The sequence below is a fragment of the Tursiops truncatus genome, chromosome 4 (genome assembly GCF_011762595.2).
Source record: "Tursiops truncatus isolate mTurTru1 chromosome 4, mTurTru1.mat.Y, whole genome shotgun sequence".
Lineage (NCBI taxonomy): Eukaryota > Metazoa > Chordata > Mammalia > Artiodactyla > Delphinidae > Tursiops > Tursiops truncatus.
The window spans coordinates 30,718,566-30,738,782 of record NC_047037.1 but is presented as its reverse complement, the minus strand read 5'-3'; the positions used below and the strand labels follow the sequence as shown (position 1 = coordinate 30,738,782).

The 20,217-nt window shown below is 35.1% G+C and overlaps 1 protein-coding gene across 5 annotated transcripts in view; it reads left to right on the top strand.

The window, feature by feature from the left end:
- PPP2R3A (protein phosphatase 2 regulatory subunit B''alpha) overlaps positions 1-20,217 on the top strand; it is a 224,484-nt gene that overhangs the window by 190,745 nt on the left and 13,522 nt on the right. For all 5 annotated transcript variants that reach the window (XM_019934215.3, XM_019934213.3, XM_073803800.1 and 2 more), the window contains 3 exons: positions 3,968-4,143; positions 5,426-5,544; positions 7,222-7,328. In XM_019934215.3, the coding sequence (XP_019789774.1) occupies positions 3,968-4,143; positions 5,426-5,544; positions 7,222-7,328 (402 nt within the window). The remainder of the gene's footprint in view (positions 1-3,967; positions 4,144-5,425; positions 5,545-7,221; positions 7,329-20,217) is intronic.

Below are 20,217 nucleotides of genomic sequence, written 5' to 3'. Positions count from 1 at the left end.
AAAGCTACAGTCATCAAAACTGTATGGTCTTGGCAGAAAAACAGACACATAGATCAATGGAACAGAATAGAGAGCCCAGAAAGAAGCCCACTCTTACATGGTCAATTAATGTACAGCAGTGGAGCCAAGAATATACAATTGGGAAAGGACAGTCTCTTCAATAAATGATGTTGGGAAACTTGACAGCTACATGCAAAAGAATGAAACTGGATCACTTTCTATGCTATATACAAAATATAAACTCAAAATGGATTGAAGACTTAAATGTGAGACCTGAAACCATGAAACTCCTAGAAGAAAACATAGGCTGTATACTCTTTTACATTGGTCTTAGCAATATATATTTTTTTGGATCTGTCTCTTCAGGCAAGGGCAACAAACAAAAATAAACAAATGAGACATCAATCTAAAAAGGTTTTGTGCAGCAAAGGAAACCATCAACAAAACATAAAGGGAACTTACTGAATAGAAATACTTGTAGATGATATATCTGATAAGGGGTTAATATCTAAAATATATTTTAAAACTCACACAATATCAAAAAAAAACAAACAGTCTGATTAAAAAGTGAGCAGAGGGCATGAATAAACATTTTTCCAAGGAAGGCGTACAGATGGCCAACAGACACATGAAATGATCTTCAATATCACTAATCATCAGGGGAATGCAAATCTAAACCACAATGAGTTCCTCACATCTTTCAGAATGGCTGTTATCAAAGAGACAACAAATAACAAGTGTTGGTGAGGATATGGAGAAAAGGGAACCCTTATGCACTGTTGGTGAGAATGTAAATTGGTGCAGCCACTACAGAAGACAGTGTAGAAGTCCGTCAAAAAATTAAAAATAGAACTGCTATATGATCCAGCAATTTTACTTCCAGGTATTTACCCAAAGAAAACAAAAACACTAATTTGAAAAGATACGTGCACTCCAACGTTCAGTGAAGCATTATTCACAATAACCAACATATGGAAGTAACCTAAGTGTCCATCGATAGATAAGTGGCTAAAGATGCTGTGATACACACACACACACACACACACACACACACAATGGAATTTTACTCAGCCATAAAAAAGGAATGAAATCTTGCCATTTGAAACAACATGGATGGGCTTTAAGGGTATTATGCTAAGTGAAATACGTCTGACAGAGAAAGACAAATACCATATGATTTCATTTATATGTGGAATTTAAAAACCAAACAAACAAAATAAGACAGAAACATACTCACCAATATGGAGAACACAGTGGTGGTCACCAGAGGGTAAGGGGGTGGTTGGGTGAAATAGATGAAGGGAAATTGAGAGGTACAAACTTCCAGATATAAAATATATAAGGCATGTGGATGCACTGTATTGCATAGGGAATACAGTCAATAATACGGTAATAACTTTGGTGACAGATGGTTACTAGATATGTTGTGGTGATCAATTCATAATATGTATAAATGTCAAATCACTATGTTGTACACCTGAAACTAATATAATATTACATGTCAACTATACTTCAATTTTAAAAAAGGAGGGGAAAGAATCTAGACTTGGGGGGAGTGGTCTCGGTTGTATGTCTTTAAAAGTTTGGGTGCACAATGTGGTGTTCAAACTGTTTGCTCCTCAGGAAGAAGCTCTGGATTTTGAGTTTCTACCTGATTGTGGGTCACTGTGCTGGGTTGGGGTTTACAGCAAGATTGTGTCTCAGCATCTCCTACCCACTTAGGTGTGAGTTTTTTCTCATTTGCCCAATATGTAGGAGTCTCTCAGCTAGTTTTTAGTTTTTTTCAGAGGAAATTGGTCCATATGTAGCTATAGATTTGGCATGTCTTGGGAGGAGGTGAGTTCAGGATCTTTCTACTTGACCATCTTGAACCATAACTCTGAAGTCAGTCTCTTGAAGAGATATCTGTACTCCCTTGTTCATTACAGCATTATCACAATAGCCAAAATATGGAATCAACCTAAATGTTCCTCAAAGAATAAATGGATAAAGAAAATGTGGTATATGTATACACACACAGTGGAATATTACTCAGCCTTTAAAAAGAAGGAAATCCTATCATTTGCAACATGGATGAACCTGGAGGACATAATGCTAATTGGAATAAGCCAGGCACAGAAAGACAAATAGTGCATGATCTCACTTATATGGGAATCAAAAACAAGTCAAACTTATGGAAGCAGAGAGTAGAATGGTGGTTACCAGGGGCTGGAGGTGTGAGGGAAATGGGGTGATGCTGGTCAAAGGGTACAAAGTTGTAGTTATATAGAATGAGTAAATCTAGAGATCTAATGTACAATATAATGACTATACATTTAATATAATATTGTGTTAAATACTGGAAATTTACTTAGAGAGGGTAGAGTTCAGGTCCTCTCATCCCTACCCCCCCACAAAAAAAATGGTTAACACTGTGAGGAGATGATATGTTAAGTATCATCTTTACTGTAGTAATCGTTTTTACTGTAATCGTTTTTACATCTTTACTGTAGTAATCGTTTACTGTGTAATCGTTTTTACATCTTTACTGTAGTAATCGTTTCACTGTGTATATCACATTATTTTGTTATATATCTTAAATACATACAATTTTTAGTTAAAATGTTTTAAAATTTTTTAATGAAATTAGCTACAGTAAAAAAGTAAAAAGAAACATAAGATTTAAATTAATTATGTATCTTATTTAACCCAATATATCTAAAATGTTATTTCAACATGTACTCAGTATAAAAGTATTGATGTTTTACTGTTTTTTTTCTTCCTAAGTCTTCAAAATCTGTTGTGTATTTGCACTTAAAGACATCTCAGATTGGACTAGCCACATATAGCTAGTGGCTACCATATTGGACCATGCAGATTTGAATTATAAGAATGCCACAAAAATAGAATGGATAAGGGGAAACAGAGGCAGGGAAGAAACAAAATAATTTGAGAAAATGTCCAAGAACTAAAGAATACTAGTTTCCAGATTGAGCCCAGCAAAATAAGTGAATTAGATACAGACCAAGGCACCTCATATTATTTCAAAACACCAGAAACCTCTATAGGCTTCAAAGGAAAAAAAAAAAAAAAAAAAAACAGGTTACAGTCAAAGGATCAGTGGCTTTAGACTTCTCAACAACAATGGATAAATGGAAGACAATGGATCAGTGCCTTTAAAATTCTGAAGGAAAAGAACCACCAACCTATAATTCTATAAATACCAACTACATTGGGAGTAGATAAAAGGTATTTTCAATGATCCAAGATCTAAAAATGTAGCTTTTAGGAAGCTACTGAAGGATGTGTTACACCAAACAAGGAAGTAAACCAAGAATGAGGAAAATGTGATATATAAGAAACAGGAGAAAGGTGAAGGGAATTCCTAGAGTGAAACCGTGAACCAGGCCTGGAGATCAACCAGTCTAGATGAGAGTAAGTCAGAAGGAACCAAGAAAGACTTCAAGGAAATGCAATTGATAGAATACCTAATGGGACTGATTATGGATGTAGAAAACTGGTAGAGGTTTTGGGGTTGAATTAGTAACATGTACTGTACCCCAAAAACTAAGCAAATAAAAGAGAAAAGGAAAATGTAGTTATAAACTCTGAATGTTGAGTAATTTATCTATATATTAAGAGGCTGGGGAGGGCTGTGGGTAAGGTGGAATGAGTGGCAAAACAGCTGAAACCTCATCTTTCATAGTGCAAAATTAATCCACTCCTTAAAACAGAAATATGAGAAAGGAGCAATATAGACATCTTAACTGAAATGTAAAGATAAAAACCAAAATCAGGTGTTGAAAATGGTTGGATCTGGGGAAGAGAAAATAAAGGTCTGCCATTTTTTCTGATAAATTTTGTAAAACTATGTCTAAGTCTAAAGTATACACATATGTAACTTTTAAAAGAAACATGAACAATAATAAATCTGAGTGAATAAAGGACCTTTAACGGGCCATTGCTAATGAGTATCCTTATCTCCTAGCATTGAGTACTGGTTCCGCTGCATGGATGTGGATGGGGATGGTGTGCTCTCCATGTACGAGCTGGAATACTTCTATGAGGAGCAGTGTGACCGGATGGAAGCCATGGGCATTGAGCCCTTGCCATTCCATGATTTGCTGTGCCAGATGCTTGACCTGGTGAAGCCAGCCAACGATGGTAAGATTGAATAAAGAGCCATTTGCATTGAACACCTAGGTGTACAATGCAAACTCCGTTGCACTGTAACGGAGTGTGGGATATAATCCTGGATGGTCCTAAATTATTTAACTTCCCAGAGTCTTCCATACAGGCTTTCCAAATACAGAAGTATTTAAGTTTCTCCTTTATTGTTAGCATAGAACCAACAATTGATGGCAAATTCTGTTTAAGAAATAGGCTTTTTCAACTTAAAATAGAACTACCATATGATCCAGCAATCCCACTCCTGGGCATATATCCAGAGAAAACTGTAAGTTGAAAGGATACGGGCACCCCCGTATTAATTGCAGCACTATTTATAATAGCCAGGACATGGAAGCATCCTAAATGCCCATCAACAGAGGAATAAATAAAGAAGTTGTGGTACGTGTATACAATGGAATATTACTCAGCCATAAAAAGGAATGAAATAATGCCATTTGCAGCAACATGGATGAACCTAGAGATTATCATAAGTGAAGTAAGTCAGACAGAGAAAGACAAATATATGATATCACTTATATGTGGAATCTAATTTTTTTTAAAAAAGATACAAATGAACTTATTTATAAAACAGAAGCAGACTTATAGATATCAAAAACAAACTTATGGTTACCAGAGGGGAAGGTGGGGAGGGATAAATCAGGAGCTTGGGATGAACACATGCACGCTACTATACTTAAGCTAGATGACCAATGGGGACCTACTGTATGGCACAGGGAACTCTACCCAATATTCTGTGATAGCCTATATGAAAAAAGAATCTAAAAAAGAATGAATACGTGTGTATGTATAACTGAATCACTTTGCTGTACACCTGAAACTAACACAACATTGTAAATCAACTATACTTCAATAAAATTAAAATATATAAATTAAAAAAATTGTTTAAAGAAAAAAAAAAGAAATAGGCTTTTTCCATAGAAACAGAAAGCAGATTAGTGATTGCCAGGGGCTGAGGATTTGGGAGGGGAGATGGAGTTGGACTGCTTGATGGGTACAGTTTCCTTTGGGGGTGAAGAAAATGCTATGAAATGTGACAGTGGTAATGGTTCTGCAACATTGTGAATGTACGAAAAGCCACTAAGTTGTACCCTTTAAAATGGTTAAAATGGTGAATTTTATGTGAACTTTACCTCAAAAGAAAAGAAATCAATTTTTATAATCAAATAAGCATATGCACATACTTTTAAACTTCAGTAAAAGTTTTTTTCACTTGCCAAAACAGCTCTTGAAATTTACCAGATTTGTTCTTACACAGGCAAAATAACTCTACGAGATCTGAAGAGATGCAGAATGGCTCACATCTTTTATGACACTTTCTTTAATCTGGAGAAATACTTAGACCATGAACAGAGAGATCCCTTTGCGGTCCAGAAGGTACCAGTATAGTTTTAACTTCTATTTGAGGGCTGCAGTATCAGGGGTTGTGTGCTACAGATAAAAATGGTCTCTGTCTGCAGGAATTCTGGTATTTAAAGAGGTAACATTTAAAACATTTCATCACATACTGAAATGAGAGAATAAAGGACCTAGAGCACATATCTTCCCATAGTATTAGAAAGTATATTGGGCTTGATTTAACTGTACCATTCAATTTCGGGATGACAAGGTAATAAAAACTAGATGCTCTCCAAAATAAGACAACCTTCAGATAACGTAACACTTTTTCAAGTAGTAATGATCACTGTACATGACTATCAGTTTGAAGACATTCTACAGCTGAAGAGGGGTGAGCTGCCTTCCCCATACACAAAAACCTGTGGACTCTCAGAAAACCCATGTCCAGAAAAACACCAAACAAACAAAAAGCAGAATATCACCACTTCTTCTAATCCCCTGTTTAAAGAGTAAAAATTATATTGATGGAAAAGAACTGTTTCAGTTGAGTCCTATAGGAGTACAAGTACAGGAAACTTTCTCAGTCTTTTCTTTGTCTTCCATATGTTGCATAACTGTACTTGTAAGAATATAAAGATCAGCTCCTAAAACCAAATACTCTGCACTGGAACTTAGGGCATATCAAGATGCATTATCACTAGCCTGAAGTCAGTATTATATCATTGAGTTTAAGATGCCCCATTATTTTATATACCTTTAAGCAAGAAAAATTATTGCCAATTGTAAGTCTGAGATGCATGCCAATTTCAGAGATGTTAAAAGGGTGGGGTGAAGTTCTTAAAGTGGATTAAATACAGTAATTAAGGCATTGTGTAGTCAATATTTAGGTACTTGCATTCTTCTAGGCATAACTAACCTTACACCCTAGGGCAATACTAACTCAATTTCATCATGGAAAAACATCATTTTACCTAGAACATATAATCCAGGATGCTGCCTGTATTGTAGAAGGAAAAGAAAATATATGCCCTTTTTCCCCCTTCATTTCTTTTATTTATGTTATAAATTTTACTTTAAATTTTTTACCTTTAAATTTTCCTTTTTTTTCTGAGAGGTGGTAATTATCAACATTCTGAAAGTGCAGAAAGTGCTCAGTAAATTCCAAGCACTGTGTTGAAAAGACACTGGTTATATAGAGATGATTCAGTATATAAAGAATGGGTATACAGAGATGAAAAAAGACAGAAGAGCAAAAGGTGGCAACCAAGCATAGTATAGTGAAGGAAATGATTGGGGGGAGAAGGGCAGTTTCTAAAAGATAACACAGATAACACGGTATCTGAGCTGGCTTTGAAAGAAGCAATAAAAATGTCAGAGGAAGGGATGGTACATTTCAGGTGGGCATAAGCAAACCACAAGTCACTCCAGATAGCTGCTGTGCAAAGTGCCAGAGGAGAAGGGGCTAGAGAAGAGCCTCTGATAACAAGGCTGAAGAATCTAGACCTAAACAGTCTAGCTGCTGAACAGCCTTATAATTTTTTAATTCACGGTGTAGAAAATCACTTTAGGAATGTTACTTTAGCACCACTTTTAACATGTTTAAATGAAACATTTTTCAGATAGGTTTTTTTTCAGTGATGTAAAACATTTGTAATGACCTATCTCCAATTCTTTGTCTTTGATTTTGTTTCCTGTGGCTGTCCTTTTCCCAATCAGGATGTTGAGAATGACAGTCCTGAGCCCTCTGACTGGGACAGGTTTGCTGCTGAGGAATATGAGACCCTTGTAGCAGAGGAGTCTGCCCAAGCACAGTTCCAGGAAGGGTGAGTGAGTCTGCCTTGGTCTTGTAGAACTTTTTGTAACAGGGGTAATAACCACATTAGGACCACCTTAAAAAATCAAGCTAGTAATCCTTTCCTATTTCTACCGTTTTTGAATATCATAAAAATGAGTGATTTTAACCAGCTTCAGTTAAATGAATATTTCCCCAGCAGTCTTCTCTTTCCTTCTTCACTAATTTCCTGAAAAGTCTTCTCATGTGCCATTTCCTTTAATGGAGTTGTACCTTTCACTGAAAACTGAGATCATTGTGCAGTCATACTACTTTGCTAGGGATGTTAGTACACCCTGTTTATAAATACAGGAGGAGGCTAGAACTGAAGCTGTTTTAAGTAGTAAAGATCATCATGTTTAAAACAAATCTTTATCAGACATGGTTTGGTGCTTTCAACCCTGAACAGGAAGTAACCTCTACAAGGATTTATAATAGGGTATAATTCCATAAAGGGACTGTGGTAAGAAATTAAATTATTCAAGACTTTTACTGCTTAGAACATTTCAGTAACTATAATTTGCTGGCTCTTTTCATCTTCTGGCGATTCCTTTAGCAGTTCCTATGATTCTTCCTTAGTCATTGTTTCTCTAAGCCTCTCAATTAATCTTTATTATTAATGTAATGCATTGTAATGCATTTTGAATAGGCAGTATATTAATTTGATTTAATATTCAAATAAAAGAATAAATAGTAAGTTTCCTGCTACCCAGTTGTCCCCAGAAGCAACCACTGTTATCATTTTCTGTGCACCCTTCCAAAGACACTCCATCCCCACTCCCTCCCACGTGTTCTCACACTCTCTCTCTCTCATACACAAACACACATATATACATACATATGTGTATATGTATAAAAGCAAATACACATATACATTCTTTGATTTCTTTCTTCCTCTTACACATATGGTACCATACTCATTATTTAGTTTCCTGCTTTTTCCACACTTTTATAAAGTTTCTGTTATAGAAGATGAATAAGTTCTGGAGATCTGCTGTACAACATAGTATCTATAGTTAAAAAATGGTATTGTGCACTTTAAAATATGTTAAGAAGATAGATCTCATGTTAAGTGTTCCTACAAAAGAAAAAAAAAACACAAGGAAATGTTGGAGGTAATGGATGTGTTTAGTACCTTGGTTGTGGTGATGGTATCACAGATATAAGCATATATCCAAAATCATCAAGATGTATTCACTAAATGTGTACAGTTTTTTGCATCAAACTTCAATAAAGCTAAAAATGATAACAACAAAGATTGGGAGAGCAGCATGGTGAACCAGATACTTGTATTTTATGATCATTGAGGTATAAATGAGGCATCACAAATATTTGGGGGGCCCTGAGGTGTATGAAAAAATTAATAAAAGAATAACTGAAGGTTGGAGAAAAAACAAATCAATAAATTGGAGATTATTCCATAAATATATTTAATGAATGTGCTAAGCTTTTTATAACTGCATAATATTCCACTATATAGTTATACCATTATTTTACATTCCTCCGTTCACAAACATTATAGTGAAAATAGTGAAATATTAGAGATATAATGTTGCAGTGAATAATCTTATGTGTCATTTTATACAAATGCGGGATAAATTTCTAGTGTGTAGCAAACAGATAGCAAACTTGCAAAGACACAGGAGGATTTTAGAGAAACCAACAAGAAATGATGCAGACACCCAGAACTAGGTATGGTGGGAGCATTTCATCCCTAGGCCTAAAAGGACAAGTAGGTGAAACCATCATCAGAACCCAAAGAGAAGAGCTATATGGAGAGGGTCACCTGACAGAACTTGTGACCTTCGTAATGGGATTTAGCCAACCTGTGACAACCCAGCTGAGGGAGAGCTGCTAGAATATCCCGTTTCATTCTCATATCCTTCAGTACCCTGCAGGCACTTCGCTTTAGCTTCCAACCAGAAACCAGAAGACAAGAGAGCCCAATGGTGTGGTCCATTTGGGTCAGCCTCCTGGGGCACAGAGCTAGGGGAAGAGTAGATCTAGAGGGATAAACAGAAAATACCCAGCTCAGTAGATAATGTCAAATAGTCCTCCATAGAGATTGTACCATTAAGTCTTGAATATCTTTTTTGAGAGTACTGAAGAAGCCATCACCAAACCACCTTCTTTAATCTAGAGATTTCCTTAATATGCTTAGCCACAAAACTGGGACCTCATTTTTATGTCAAAGACCCAGAGGAAACCCTTAAAATCATTCATCATTCATTGATTATCTTAAGTCTGAGTGCATCAGAAAAGACAGGCAAGTTGATTCACAGGCATGATTTAGTTTTTTGGCAGGGAGCTTCATTAATACGAATTGGGGTAAGTGTACTGATCTTATGAAGCAATATCACTACTGTTAAGAAGATGTGTAGATGTTTATAATAGTGAAAACTGGAGACAATCTAAGTATTTAATAAGAAGAAGATTAATAAAATTATCCTACATATACACAGTGCAATCCCATGTAACCATTAAAAATCATTTTGTGGATGTATAATTCTTAACTAGCAAAGAAAAAACAGAGATGTGAAAGAAGGCTTTGAAATATCAAGTAAAACTGAATAGAAAGGAACAAAATAAAGTTATCAGAAAATTAGGTATATATAAGGAAAACAAAAGGGATCTAACTTAAACATACTAGACAGTGGAGCAAATGAAATAGAAAAAAATATTCAAAGATAACAGAAAAGCTTTTTTGAAATAAAAGAAGACCTGAATCTGAAAGGTCAGAAGTCACACCATATCCAGGAAATACTGATGATGACTGGCCCCATAGATGTGTGGTGAATTTAACAGAATTCAAAGATAAATAAAAGTTTACTTTGGGGGCTTTTTCCATTTTTAAAAAATGCAAGTCACCAGACAAAAGAGGAAAAAAAAATCAGCCTTGCCTCAGGTACCTCCACAGTAAAAATAAATACTAGAAGATCATAAAATAATATTTATAACTTTCTCAGAGAAAGAAATTCTATATCCTAAAATTTTATACTAACCCAAGATGGCATTCAAACATGAAAACACAAATGGATATTTTCAAACATACAAGAACTGAAAGGAATAAAGCACCCATGAGCTCTTCTTTAAAAAGGACATAATCATAAAACCAAGAGATGAACCAAAACAGAGAGCCCAGAAATGGAATGGCCATGGTGGAAAAGAAATAATAGTGAGTGTTCAATCCATTTAAATATAAAAGGATAGAGGCAGAACATAATATTCTGGAAAAAATAATATAACTAAAAGTGGGATGTAGAGAGGAGGAAGAAATATATGTGTAAGTTTCATTAGCAGGGCCTCAACAGCTACCCTCTAAAGCTGATAAGTCAAGTTGAGGGTTTAAGGCTATTAATTAAACACTTGAAAAACCAAAGCCAGACTCTAAATATTCTAATTCAATCAGAAAACATGTACACACAAAAAAGAAAAACACAGGCCACGCAGCATAAAGATGAGAGAACTAAAACAAATACTTTTAAGTCAGTGAATATAAATGGAACAAACTCACTTATTAAAAGAAAAGTATTCAACTACAGAATGACAACAAAAGCTGAATTAAAAAAGACTAAACACCCCAAAAAAGCTGTCCTGATAACATCAGATTCTTGAAGCAGAAACTCCAAAAGGAATAAAAAGGAGAAATTGAAACCTGTTATTTGCAGCCATAATAAAATATTCCCTGAAAATGGATACCTTTGTGGTTTATTGTCCAGAGACCATTTACAAAATACATATTAGGCCACAAACAAAACTTCAGTGGACTTCTAAAAAGTAACAGTAATACAGACTAGCTTCTCATTTCAAGGAGGTAAACAAAGCATCCTGTAGTTTTCAGTCTCTGATACCATATAAAAATAAGAAATACAGAGCACCACTTGAAGTAATAGGAGAAACTTTCAGTGGACTAAAAGAAGGAAAGCAGATGGAATCGGATTGAAGAGGGAGCCAGAGCTTAGGTTCTATGCAGGAAGATGAGGAAGATAATTGCCACAGATAAAGGGAGCAGTACTTACAGATGATGCATACCTTAATTTGACTGAAACCAAGAGCAAGAGAGAAACCAGAAGAAGAAGCATCCCGGGAAGTTGAACCCTGTACATCCCATCCTACCCATAAAGGAAAGACAAAAGCAGTGAGTATGGGATCTTGGGGCAGCATGGCCCATCCATCCCCCATTCCCATTTAAAACACTAGCAACCCCACATTGCTCTCTCCTAAGCAGCCAGTGCAGAGGCAACAGTCTGTTCTCTACTACGTAGTAAAGTGGACAAATATCAACCAATAAAATACTCAACAAATGGAAGAACTTTCAACCCTGGAAGGAGACTCACTACAACAATCAGAACAAGACATCAAAATGGGTATATTTACTTTTTTTTTTTTCCTGCACCGCACAGCATGTGGGATCTTAATTCCTCAACCAGGGATCGTACTCGTGCCCCCTGCAGTGGAAGCGCAGTCTTTAATCACTGGACCGCCAGGGAGGTCTGACTATTTTTAGAGAGATAAGAGAGAATATTACACTCTTCAGGCAAGACCAGCCAAGTATCTTTCCAGTATCTGGAAATGAGAAGAAAAAAAATCTTAATGAAAAAACACAATCATTGGGCTAAATAATAGAATGGACACATCTGAAAAGTTTTTGATTTGGAATATTGATTGTGATACAGGAGTAAGAAATCCTTGTAGAAACCAGTAGAAATAATAGCCAAATAATTCCCAGAATTTTAGCTGTTTAAACAAATAAAAATATACACAGAAATAGGAATCAGCAAATTTTTTCTGGCCAGGTAGTAAATATTTTAGGCTTTGCAGGTCTCTGTCACAATTACTTAGCTCTGCCACGGTGGTGTGAAAGTAGACATAATGTGTAAGCAAGTGAATGTGGCTGTGTTCCAATAAAATTGTAATAATAGACACTGAGATATTAACTTCAGATCATGTTCACATCACGAAATAGTCTTTTGATTTTGTTTTCAAATTTAAAAAGGTAAAACCATTCTTAGCTCATGGGCTGTACCAAAACAGGTGGTGAGACAGATCTGGCCCACCGATTGTAGTTTCCCAATCCCTGTAGTAGAGTGAAATTTCAGAACATAAAAGATAAAGAACTGAAAAGCTACCAGAGAGGGAAAAGGAAAGATTACCCACAAATTAAACACAAAAAGAAATAGATACACTAACTAATATGTATAAAATAGATAACTAACAAGAACCTGCTATATTGCACAGGGAACTCCACTTCACTTCACTATACAGTAGAAACTAACACAACATTGTAAAACAACTATACCCCAATTTAAAAAAAAAGAGAGCACTTCACTGAAATACTGAAAAGAAAAAAACTTTGAACCCTGAATTCTGTTCCTATTTAAATGTGAGGGCCAGATAAAGACATTTTTAGACATTCAAAGATGCAAAATGGTTGCCACCCACAGATGATCTCTGAAAGAAATATGAAAGGGTATTCTTCAGCAAGAAGGTAAATATATCCTAGAGGAATAGTGGGATACAAGAAACAACAAAATTAGTAAAATTTATCCTTAGAATTAGGGAAGTATTGATTATAGATACTGTTAACAGAGAGAGTAAAAGAAGGTCGGGGTAATATGCTATGAATCTTTATTAGAGTGAAGAATATAGACACTGATAAATTTATATTTAACAATGACTAGAGTTAAAGTATGTCTGTTGGGCTTCCCTGGTGACGCAGTGGTTAAGAATCCGCCTGCCAAGGCAGGGGACACGGGTTCGAGCCCTGGTCCAGGGAGATCCCACATGCCACAGAGCAACTAAGTCCATGCACCACAACTACTGAGCCTGTGCTCTAGAGCCCGCGAGCCACAGCTACTGAAGCCCGCGTGCCTAGAGCCTGTGCTCCACAACAAGAGAAGCCACTGCAATGAGAAGCCTGCGCACCGCAACGAGTAGCCTCTGCTCTCTGCAACTGGAGAAAAGCCCGCGCGTAGCAACAAAGACCCAACGCAGCCAAAAATAAATACATAAAGCAAATAAATTAAAATTTATTTATATATGTCTGTTAAAAAGTTTAAGGACGGGGCTTCCCTGGCGGCGCAGTGGTTAAGAATCTGCCTGCCAATGCAGGGGACACGGGTTCGAGCCCTGGTCCAGGAAGAACCCACATGCCATGGAGCAATTAAGCCCATGCACCACAACTACTGAGCCTGCACTCTAGAGCCCGTGCTCCGCAACAAGAGAAGCCACCGCAACGAGAAGCCCACGCAATGCAACGAAGATTAGCCCCCGCTCACCGCAACTAGAGAAAGACCGCGCACGGCAACTAAGACCCAATGCAGCCAAAAATTAAAAAAAAGAAAGTTTAAGGAAAACCACTAAAAGAATATATATTAAATAGAAAACTTTCTAATCATTTTTAGAAAAAGACAGTAGACTATTAACTGGAAAAATAGTTGTATAAAGAAAACTCAATCTACTAAAAGGCAATGTGTTTATCAGTATTCTTTTGGTGAGAAGTGACTTTAACTCAAATTGGCATAAGGGGGGAAAAGCATTAGCAAAAAGGAAATTATTGAACTTTTATTGAATTCAATAATTATTGAATTATAGAACTGAGAAGTCTAGGGATAGTACTGACTTTAGAGACTTTGATTTTATCTCTTTCATCTCTTAGATAATGCTTTCCTTTCATTCTTTCACTCTTCAGCAAATTTTTTATATGTGGTGGCAAGATGATACCTTCAAGTTCAAATAAAAGAGAAAATCCCTTTCCCACAAGGTTCAACAAGCTGCCCAGGACTTGTGTTGGCTCTGATTGGCTTGGTTTGGGTCTAGTCCCTGAACCAGCTCCTGAAGGAGTTAGGCCTAGAACTTAGCTTGGACAGGAGTCAAGTTCATCCAAACCATGTGTATTCCCAAGGAAAATTTGGGAATTTTGAAAATACGGCCCCAAAAAAGGAAATGCTATACTGGTAAAGGAACACCAGATGTCCACTACAGTAAGAAAGGAGACAAGAAGACAAAGACAGACAAAATAAATGGACAAAGTAAGTCCAGATAAAGTATGAATCACAAAACTCAGAATGGATTAAAAATCCAACTGTACACCATTCTTTTAGATTCATACCTAACACAGAGGTAACAGTCAAATAAATAGTAAACAAGAGGAAATCAGGTATAGCAATGTTAATGAGACAAAGAGAATTGAAACCTTTAAAAGAAACTTACCAGTATTTCAGCAGCTGGCCATGAAAATAAGTTACGAACTTTATGCAATACATAAAACAAATCTGATATAAATACAAGGAAAAATTCACAATCCCATAGTCATATAAAAACCAACAAATCAAACAGGCTAAAAAATTCATAAAGAATATAGAATTAGTAAACTTTCATAGAGGTACTCAAAAGTATACTTGGTACCCAACAAATACACATGGAACCATCACAATAAAGTACCTATTTATTAAGGCATGAAGGAAACTGCAACATTTTTTAAAATTACTAGCATATAGGGCACATTTGTTACTTAAAATGTAACCTGAAATTAACAACAACAACAAAAATGCACATATCTGGAGAGTTAAAAATAAAATTTTGAAAAATTAAATATATCTTAAAATAATTGTTAAGCTAAAGAGAAGATCAAAATACCAATTACAATTTCTTTTAGAATCAGGCAATGAAAGCATTATATTTATTAAAATCTGTGGGATATGGACAGGGGAAAATTTGTAACCTGTAGACAGAAATAAATGAATTAGGCGATGCATGAAAAAGGATGACAAAATAGACCCAAATAAAGTACATGAAAGGAAGAAGTTCAACAACTGTATTTCAAACAAAAATAAATCTATTAACTTATCCATACATACCCATATTCTGTGCCAAGCACTATTCTAAATATTTTAATTCATAAAACTTCTATTTTGTAGGTGCTGTTATCCCTAGTTTACAGATATTAAAACTGAACTACAGAAGGTTAATTTGTCAAATCTACCAACATATATAAAAGAATACATCATCAGTAAGGGGGTTTTATCCCAAGATTGCAACAGTGGTTCAACTTTACAAAATCTGTCATTAACAGATGAAAGGAGTAAAAAAGGAAACAAAATATAAACTGATTCTTTGAAGGCATGTGATAAAATATATCTTCTGGTTTGGAAAAAAATTATAAAACTAAGCAAACTTAAGAGCACCTCCTTAATGGGTAAAGGGTATTAATCCCATGCCCCAGAAACAACCAGCTAAAAATATAATAGAAAAAAATCCTATTTGTGATATCAACAAAAAAAGTGACTCCAAAATATATGTGAAGAAAATATAAAATTTCACTAAAAGTTATAAGGATCATTCCCCATGTTAAAATTAATTTATTAATTTGATATAATCCCCCCAAATATGTTGTAGAACTTGATCAGCTAATTCTAAAACTCATACTGAACAATAAATACAAAAGACTTGCAGTGAGTTCTGAAAAGAAACAAAGGTATGGTGGGGCACAGGGGACGTGTACTATAAAGCCATAGTAATTAAACTCATTTTAGAATCCATGCCAAAACAGAAGATTTATGCAAAGCAATACAGTATATGATAAAGATAGTGTGTCAAGAAAAGTCTAGTCAGTAAAATGTTGGCTCTCTGGTGGAGTGAAGAAAGTACATATTAAGCTAATATCTGCATGCAAATAAAGAGTTTAAAAGCAAAAAAGTGATGGGAGAAATTTATAGGGAAATTATTTATAGATATGAGTATATTTTAAAAGTGACAAATTCTATATCACAGTCAAAAGCAAACACATAGGGTTGAATAGTCTTTCATAAATTGGATTCTTCAAAATCAATAGTTAAGAACATGAATATTAACCAATTCTACAACATCAAAAGATAGAAATTTCACCCAGGAAATAACAATGAAAATTCCCACTTCACCAACAGTTAAAATGTAGTAGCCAGATATAACAATTTTAAGTGTTATCTGTACCTAACAACAAAGCCCCAAAATACATGAAACAAAAATTGCCAGACAATTCAACAATTATAGCTGGAGATTTCAACACTCCTCTTACAGTAACTGATAGAACTAGAGACAATCTCTAAGGATACAGAAGACTTGAACAACACAGTCAATGTATTTGATCTAATCAATATATACACTCCACAAAACAGTAGCAAAATACACATTTTTCTCAAATGCACATGGAACTTCTTCAGGAAAGACCATCTGTTAGGTGAATAAAACAAGATTCAGTAAATTCAAATCAAGTATGTTTTCTGACCATTATAGAATAAAATTGCAAATCAATAACAGAAGGAAATCTGGGAACCCCAAAATGTTTGGAAATTAAATAACACACTTCTAAAGACGCATGGGTCAAAGAAGACACTGCAGGGAAATTTAATACTATCTTGAAACGAATGAATATAAAAGAACATATGAAAATGTATGAGGTGCAATTAAAGCAGTGCTTAGAGAAATATTTATGGCCCAGAAAGGTCGAACATCAATAATATAAGCTTCCATCTTAAGAAACTAGAAAAAGGAGGAGCCAAATAGACCCAAAATAAGTAGAAAGAAGGAAATAAGAAAGATCAGAGTAGAAATCCATGAAATAGAAAATAGGAAAATAATATGAAAGAACTGATGAAACCAAAAGTTGGTTCTTTGGAAAGATTTTAAAAGAGATAAAGCTTTAGAAAAAACGAGAGAGAGGAATAAATTAAAATCAGGATGAAAGAGGTTGCATCACTATGGACACTATAGAACTTAATTATAAAGGAATATTATGAACAACTTTATCCCAATAAATTTGACATCTTAGATGACATGGGACAAAATCCTCAAAAAACTCAAATTACCAAAACTGGCTCAAGTAGAAATGGAAAATCAGGATAGACTATATCAAGATACTAAAATTATTAAGTTTTCCCCAAAAGAAAAGTCCAGGTCCAGATGGTTCCAATGGCAAGTTCTGTCAAATATTTAAGGGAAAAAATAATACCAATCTTTCATTAATACTGTCAGAAAATAATAGTAGGAGGGAACACTTCTAAATTTATTTTAGAAAGCCAATATTACCTTTATACCAAACCCAGACAAAGATCACGAGAAATGAAAACTACAAACCAGTATCCCTCATGAACATCAATATAAAACTTTTCACAAAATATTTATCAAATCCAGCAACATATAAAAAAGATTATACACTCTAAGTGGGGTTTACCTCAGGAATGGAAGGCTGTCTTAACATCTGAAAATCTATTAATGTAATACACCATATTCATATAATAAAGGACAAAAACCACATAATTTCCACAGACACAAAAAAAGCATTTGACAAAATCCAACATCCATTCACAGTAACTCTTACCCCAGTAAGGATAAAAAGGAACTTCCTTAACCTGATAAAAGGCATCTATAATTAACATCATACGTATAGTGAAAAACTGAATGCCTTTCCACTAAGATCAGGAACAAGGCAAGGATGTTTCTGTCCCTCCCCATTTCTACTCAGCACTGTAACTGAGGGTCCTAGCCTGTGCAGTAAGACAAGAAAAAAAACATTAAAAGTGTTCAGATAGATTGGAAAGAAAAAAGTAAATCTATTCCTAGATTATATATCCTTTAAGTAGAAAATACAAAGAAATCTGTATAAACGCTACCAGAACTAATAAATGAGTTAGCAAGGTCTCAGAATACAAGCTCAGTATACAAAAATCAGTTGTATTTCCATGTACTAGCAATGAACAATCAAATAGTGAAATTCAAATAAAGAATTCTATTCACAACAGCATCAAAAAGAAAAAATACAATAAATATAACAAAAGAACTATAATATTTGCACGCTGAAAACTGCAAAACAGTGCTGAGAGAAATTAAAGACCCAAATAAATAGAATTAGAAAGCTCAGTATTGTTAAAAAGTCAGTTCTCCCCAAATTGATCTACAGATTTAACCCACTCCCTATCAAAATCCCTGCAGGCTTTTGTTATAGAAATTGGCAAACTGATCCTAAAATTTATATAGAAATGCAAAATACCTAGAATAGCCGAACACTTTTTTAAAAGAACAAAGTTGAAGGACTTAGGCTACCTGATTTCAAAACTTACTACAAAGCAAACAACCATCACGGCATTGTAGAATTGCTAAGTATACACAATCAATGAAACACTCTAGAAATAGACCCTCATATATACAGCCAATTAATTTTCAACCAAAGGAGAAAGGGTGGTCTTTTCAGAAATGATGCTGAAATAATTGGATGTCCATATGCAAAAACAAGAACCTCAATCCACATCTCACACCATATACAAAGATAATTATCTCGAGTTCCCTGGTGGTCTAGTGGTTAGGATTTGGCACTTTCACTGCCATGGCCTGAGTTCAATCCCTGGTGGGGGAACTGAGATCCTGCAAGCCGCATGAAGTGCCAAAATAATAATTATTATTATAATTATTAATAAAAATTAATTATTATCTCAGTAAATTTAAGAGCTGAAACCCTAAAGCTTCTAGAATAAAACATAGAAAAATCTTTGTGACCTTGGGTTAGGCAAGAGCAATAAAAATATTGATAAATTGGACTTCCTTCAAAATTAAAAACTATTGCTCTTCAAAGACACCATTAAGAAAATGAAAAAGACACACTGGGGGAAAACATTTCTAAAACATCCTGATAAAGGATTCTTCCCAGAATATATAAAGAACTTACAGCTCAATAATAAAACGACAACCTAATTTTTCAAGTGAACAAAAATTTGAATATTTAACTAAATTAGAGGTACAAACAGCAGATAGATATATGAAAAGATGCGTTACATCATTAGACATTAGGAAAATGTAAATTGAAACCACAATGAGATACACTACACAGCCACTAGAACATCTAAAATCACCAGCTGGCAATGATGTGAAGAAGCTGGAACCCTCATATATTGGACTGATGTGGATGTAAAATTATGTAGCCTCTTTAGAAATGTTTGGCAATTTCTTAAAAAGTTAAACATACATTTATCATATGAATCAGCAGTTCCACTCCTAGGAATCTACCCAAGAGAAATGTTTACCCAAGACTTGTACATGAATGTTTACAGCAGCATTATTCTTAGTAGCCCAAAACTGAAAATAATCCAAATATCCACTAAACTGGTGAATTGAGAAACAAAATATAGTATATCCATGTAATGGAGTGCTCTTCAGCAATAAAAAAAAAAAAGGAATGAACCATTGACAAACACAACATTGATGAATCTCAAGCCAAGTGAAAGAAGCTAGACAAAAAGAGTATATTCCAATCTTGTCTGATTCCATTTATGTAAAATTCTAGAAAATGCATCCTAGGGACTTCCCTGGCAGTCCAGTGGTTAAGACTCCGTGCTCCCAACGCAGGGGACACAGGTTCAATCCCTGGTTGGGGAACTAAGATCCCACATGCCACACAGCACAGCCAAAATTAAAAAAAAAAAAAAAAAGGCAGGCTTGCCAAAGGGGAAAGGGGCAGGGAGGATGGATTGGGGGGTTTGGGATAAGCAGATACACACTACCGTATGTAGGGTAGATGACCAACAAGGATTTACTGTATGGCATAGGGAGCTCCATTCAGTATCTTCTGGTGACCTATAGTGGACAAGAATCTGAAAAAGAATATATATGTATAACTGAATCACTTTGCTGTACACCTGAAGTACACAGTATTGCAAATCAACTATATTTCAATAAAAAAGAAAATATCACAATTTTTAAAAATTTTCTAAAAAATTCTAGAATGACAGAAACCAAATCAGTGGTTAGCTGGGGAGGGCAAAAGTGATTCTAAAGGGGCATGAGGAAACTTTCGTTGCGGGGGGCGGGGCGTGGAGATTTACATGATCTTGAGGTGTTGGTTTTACAGGTAT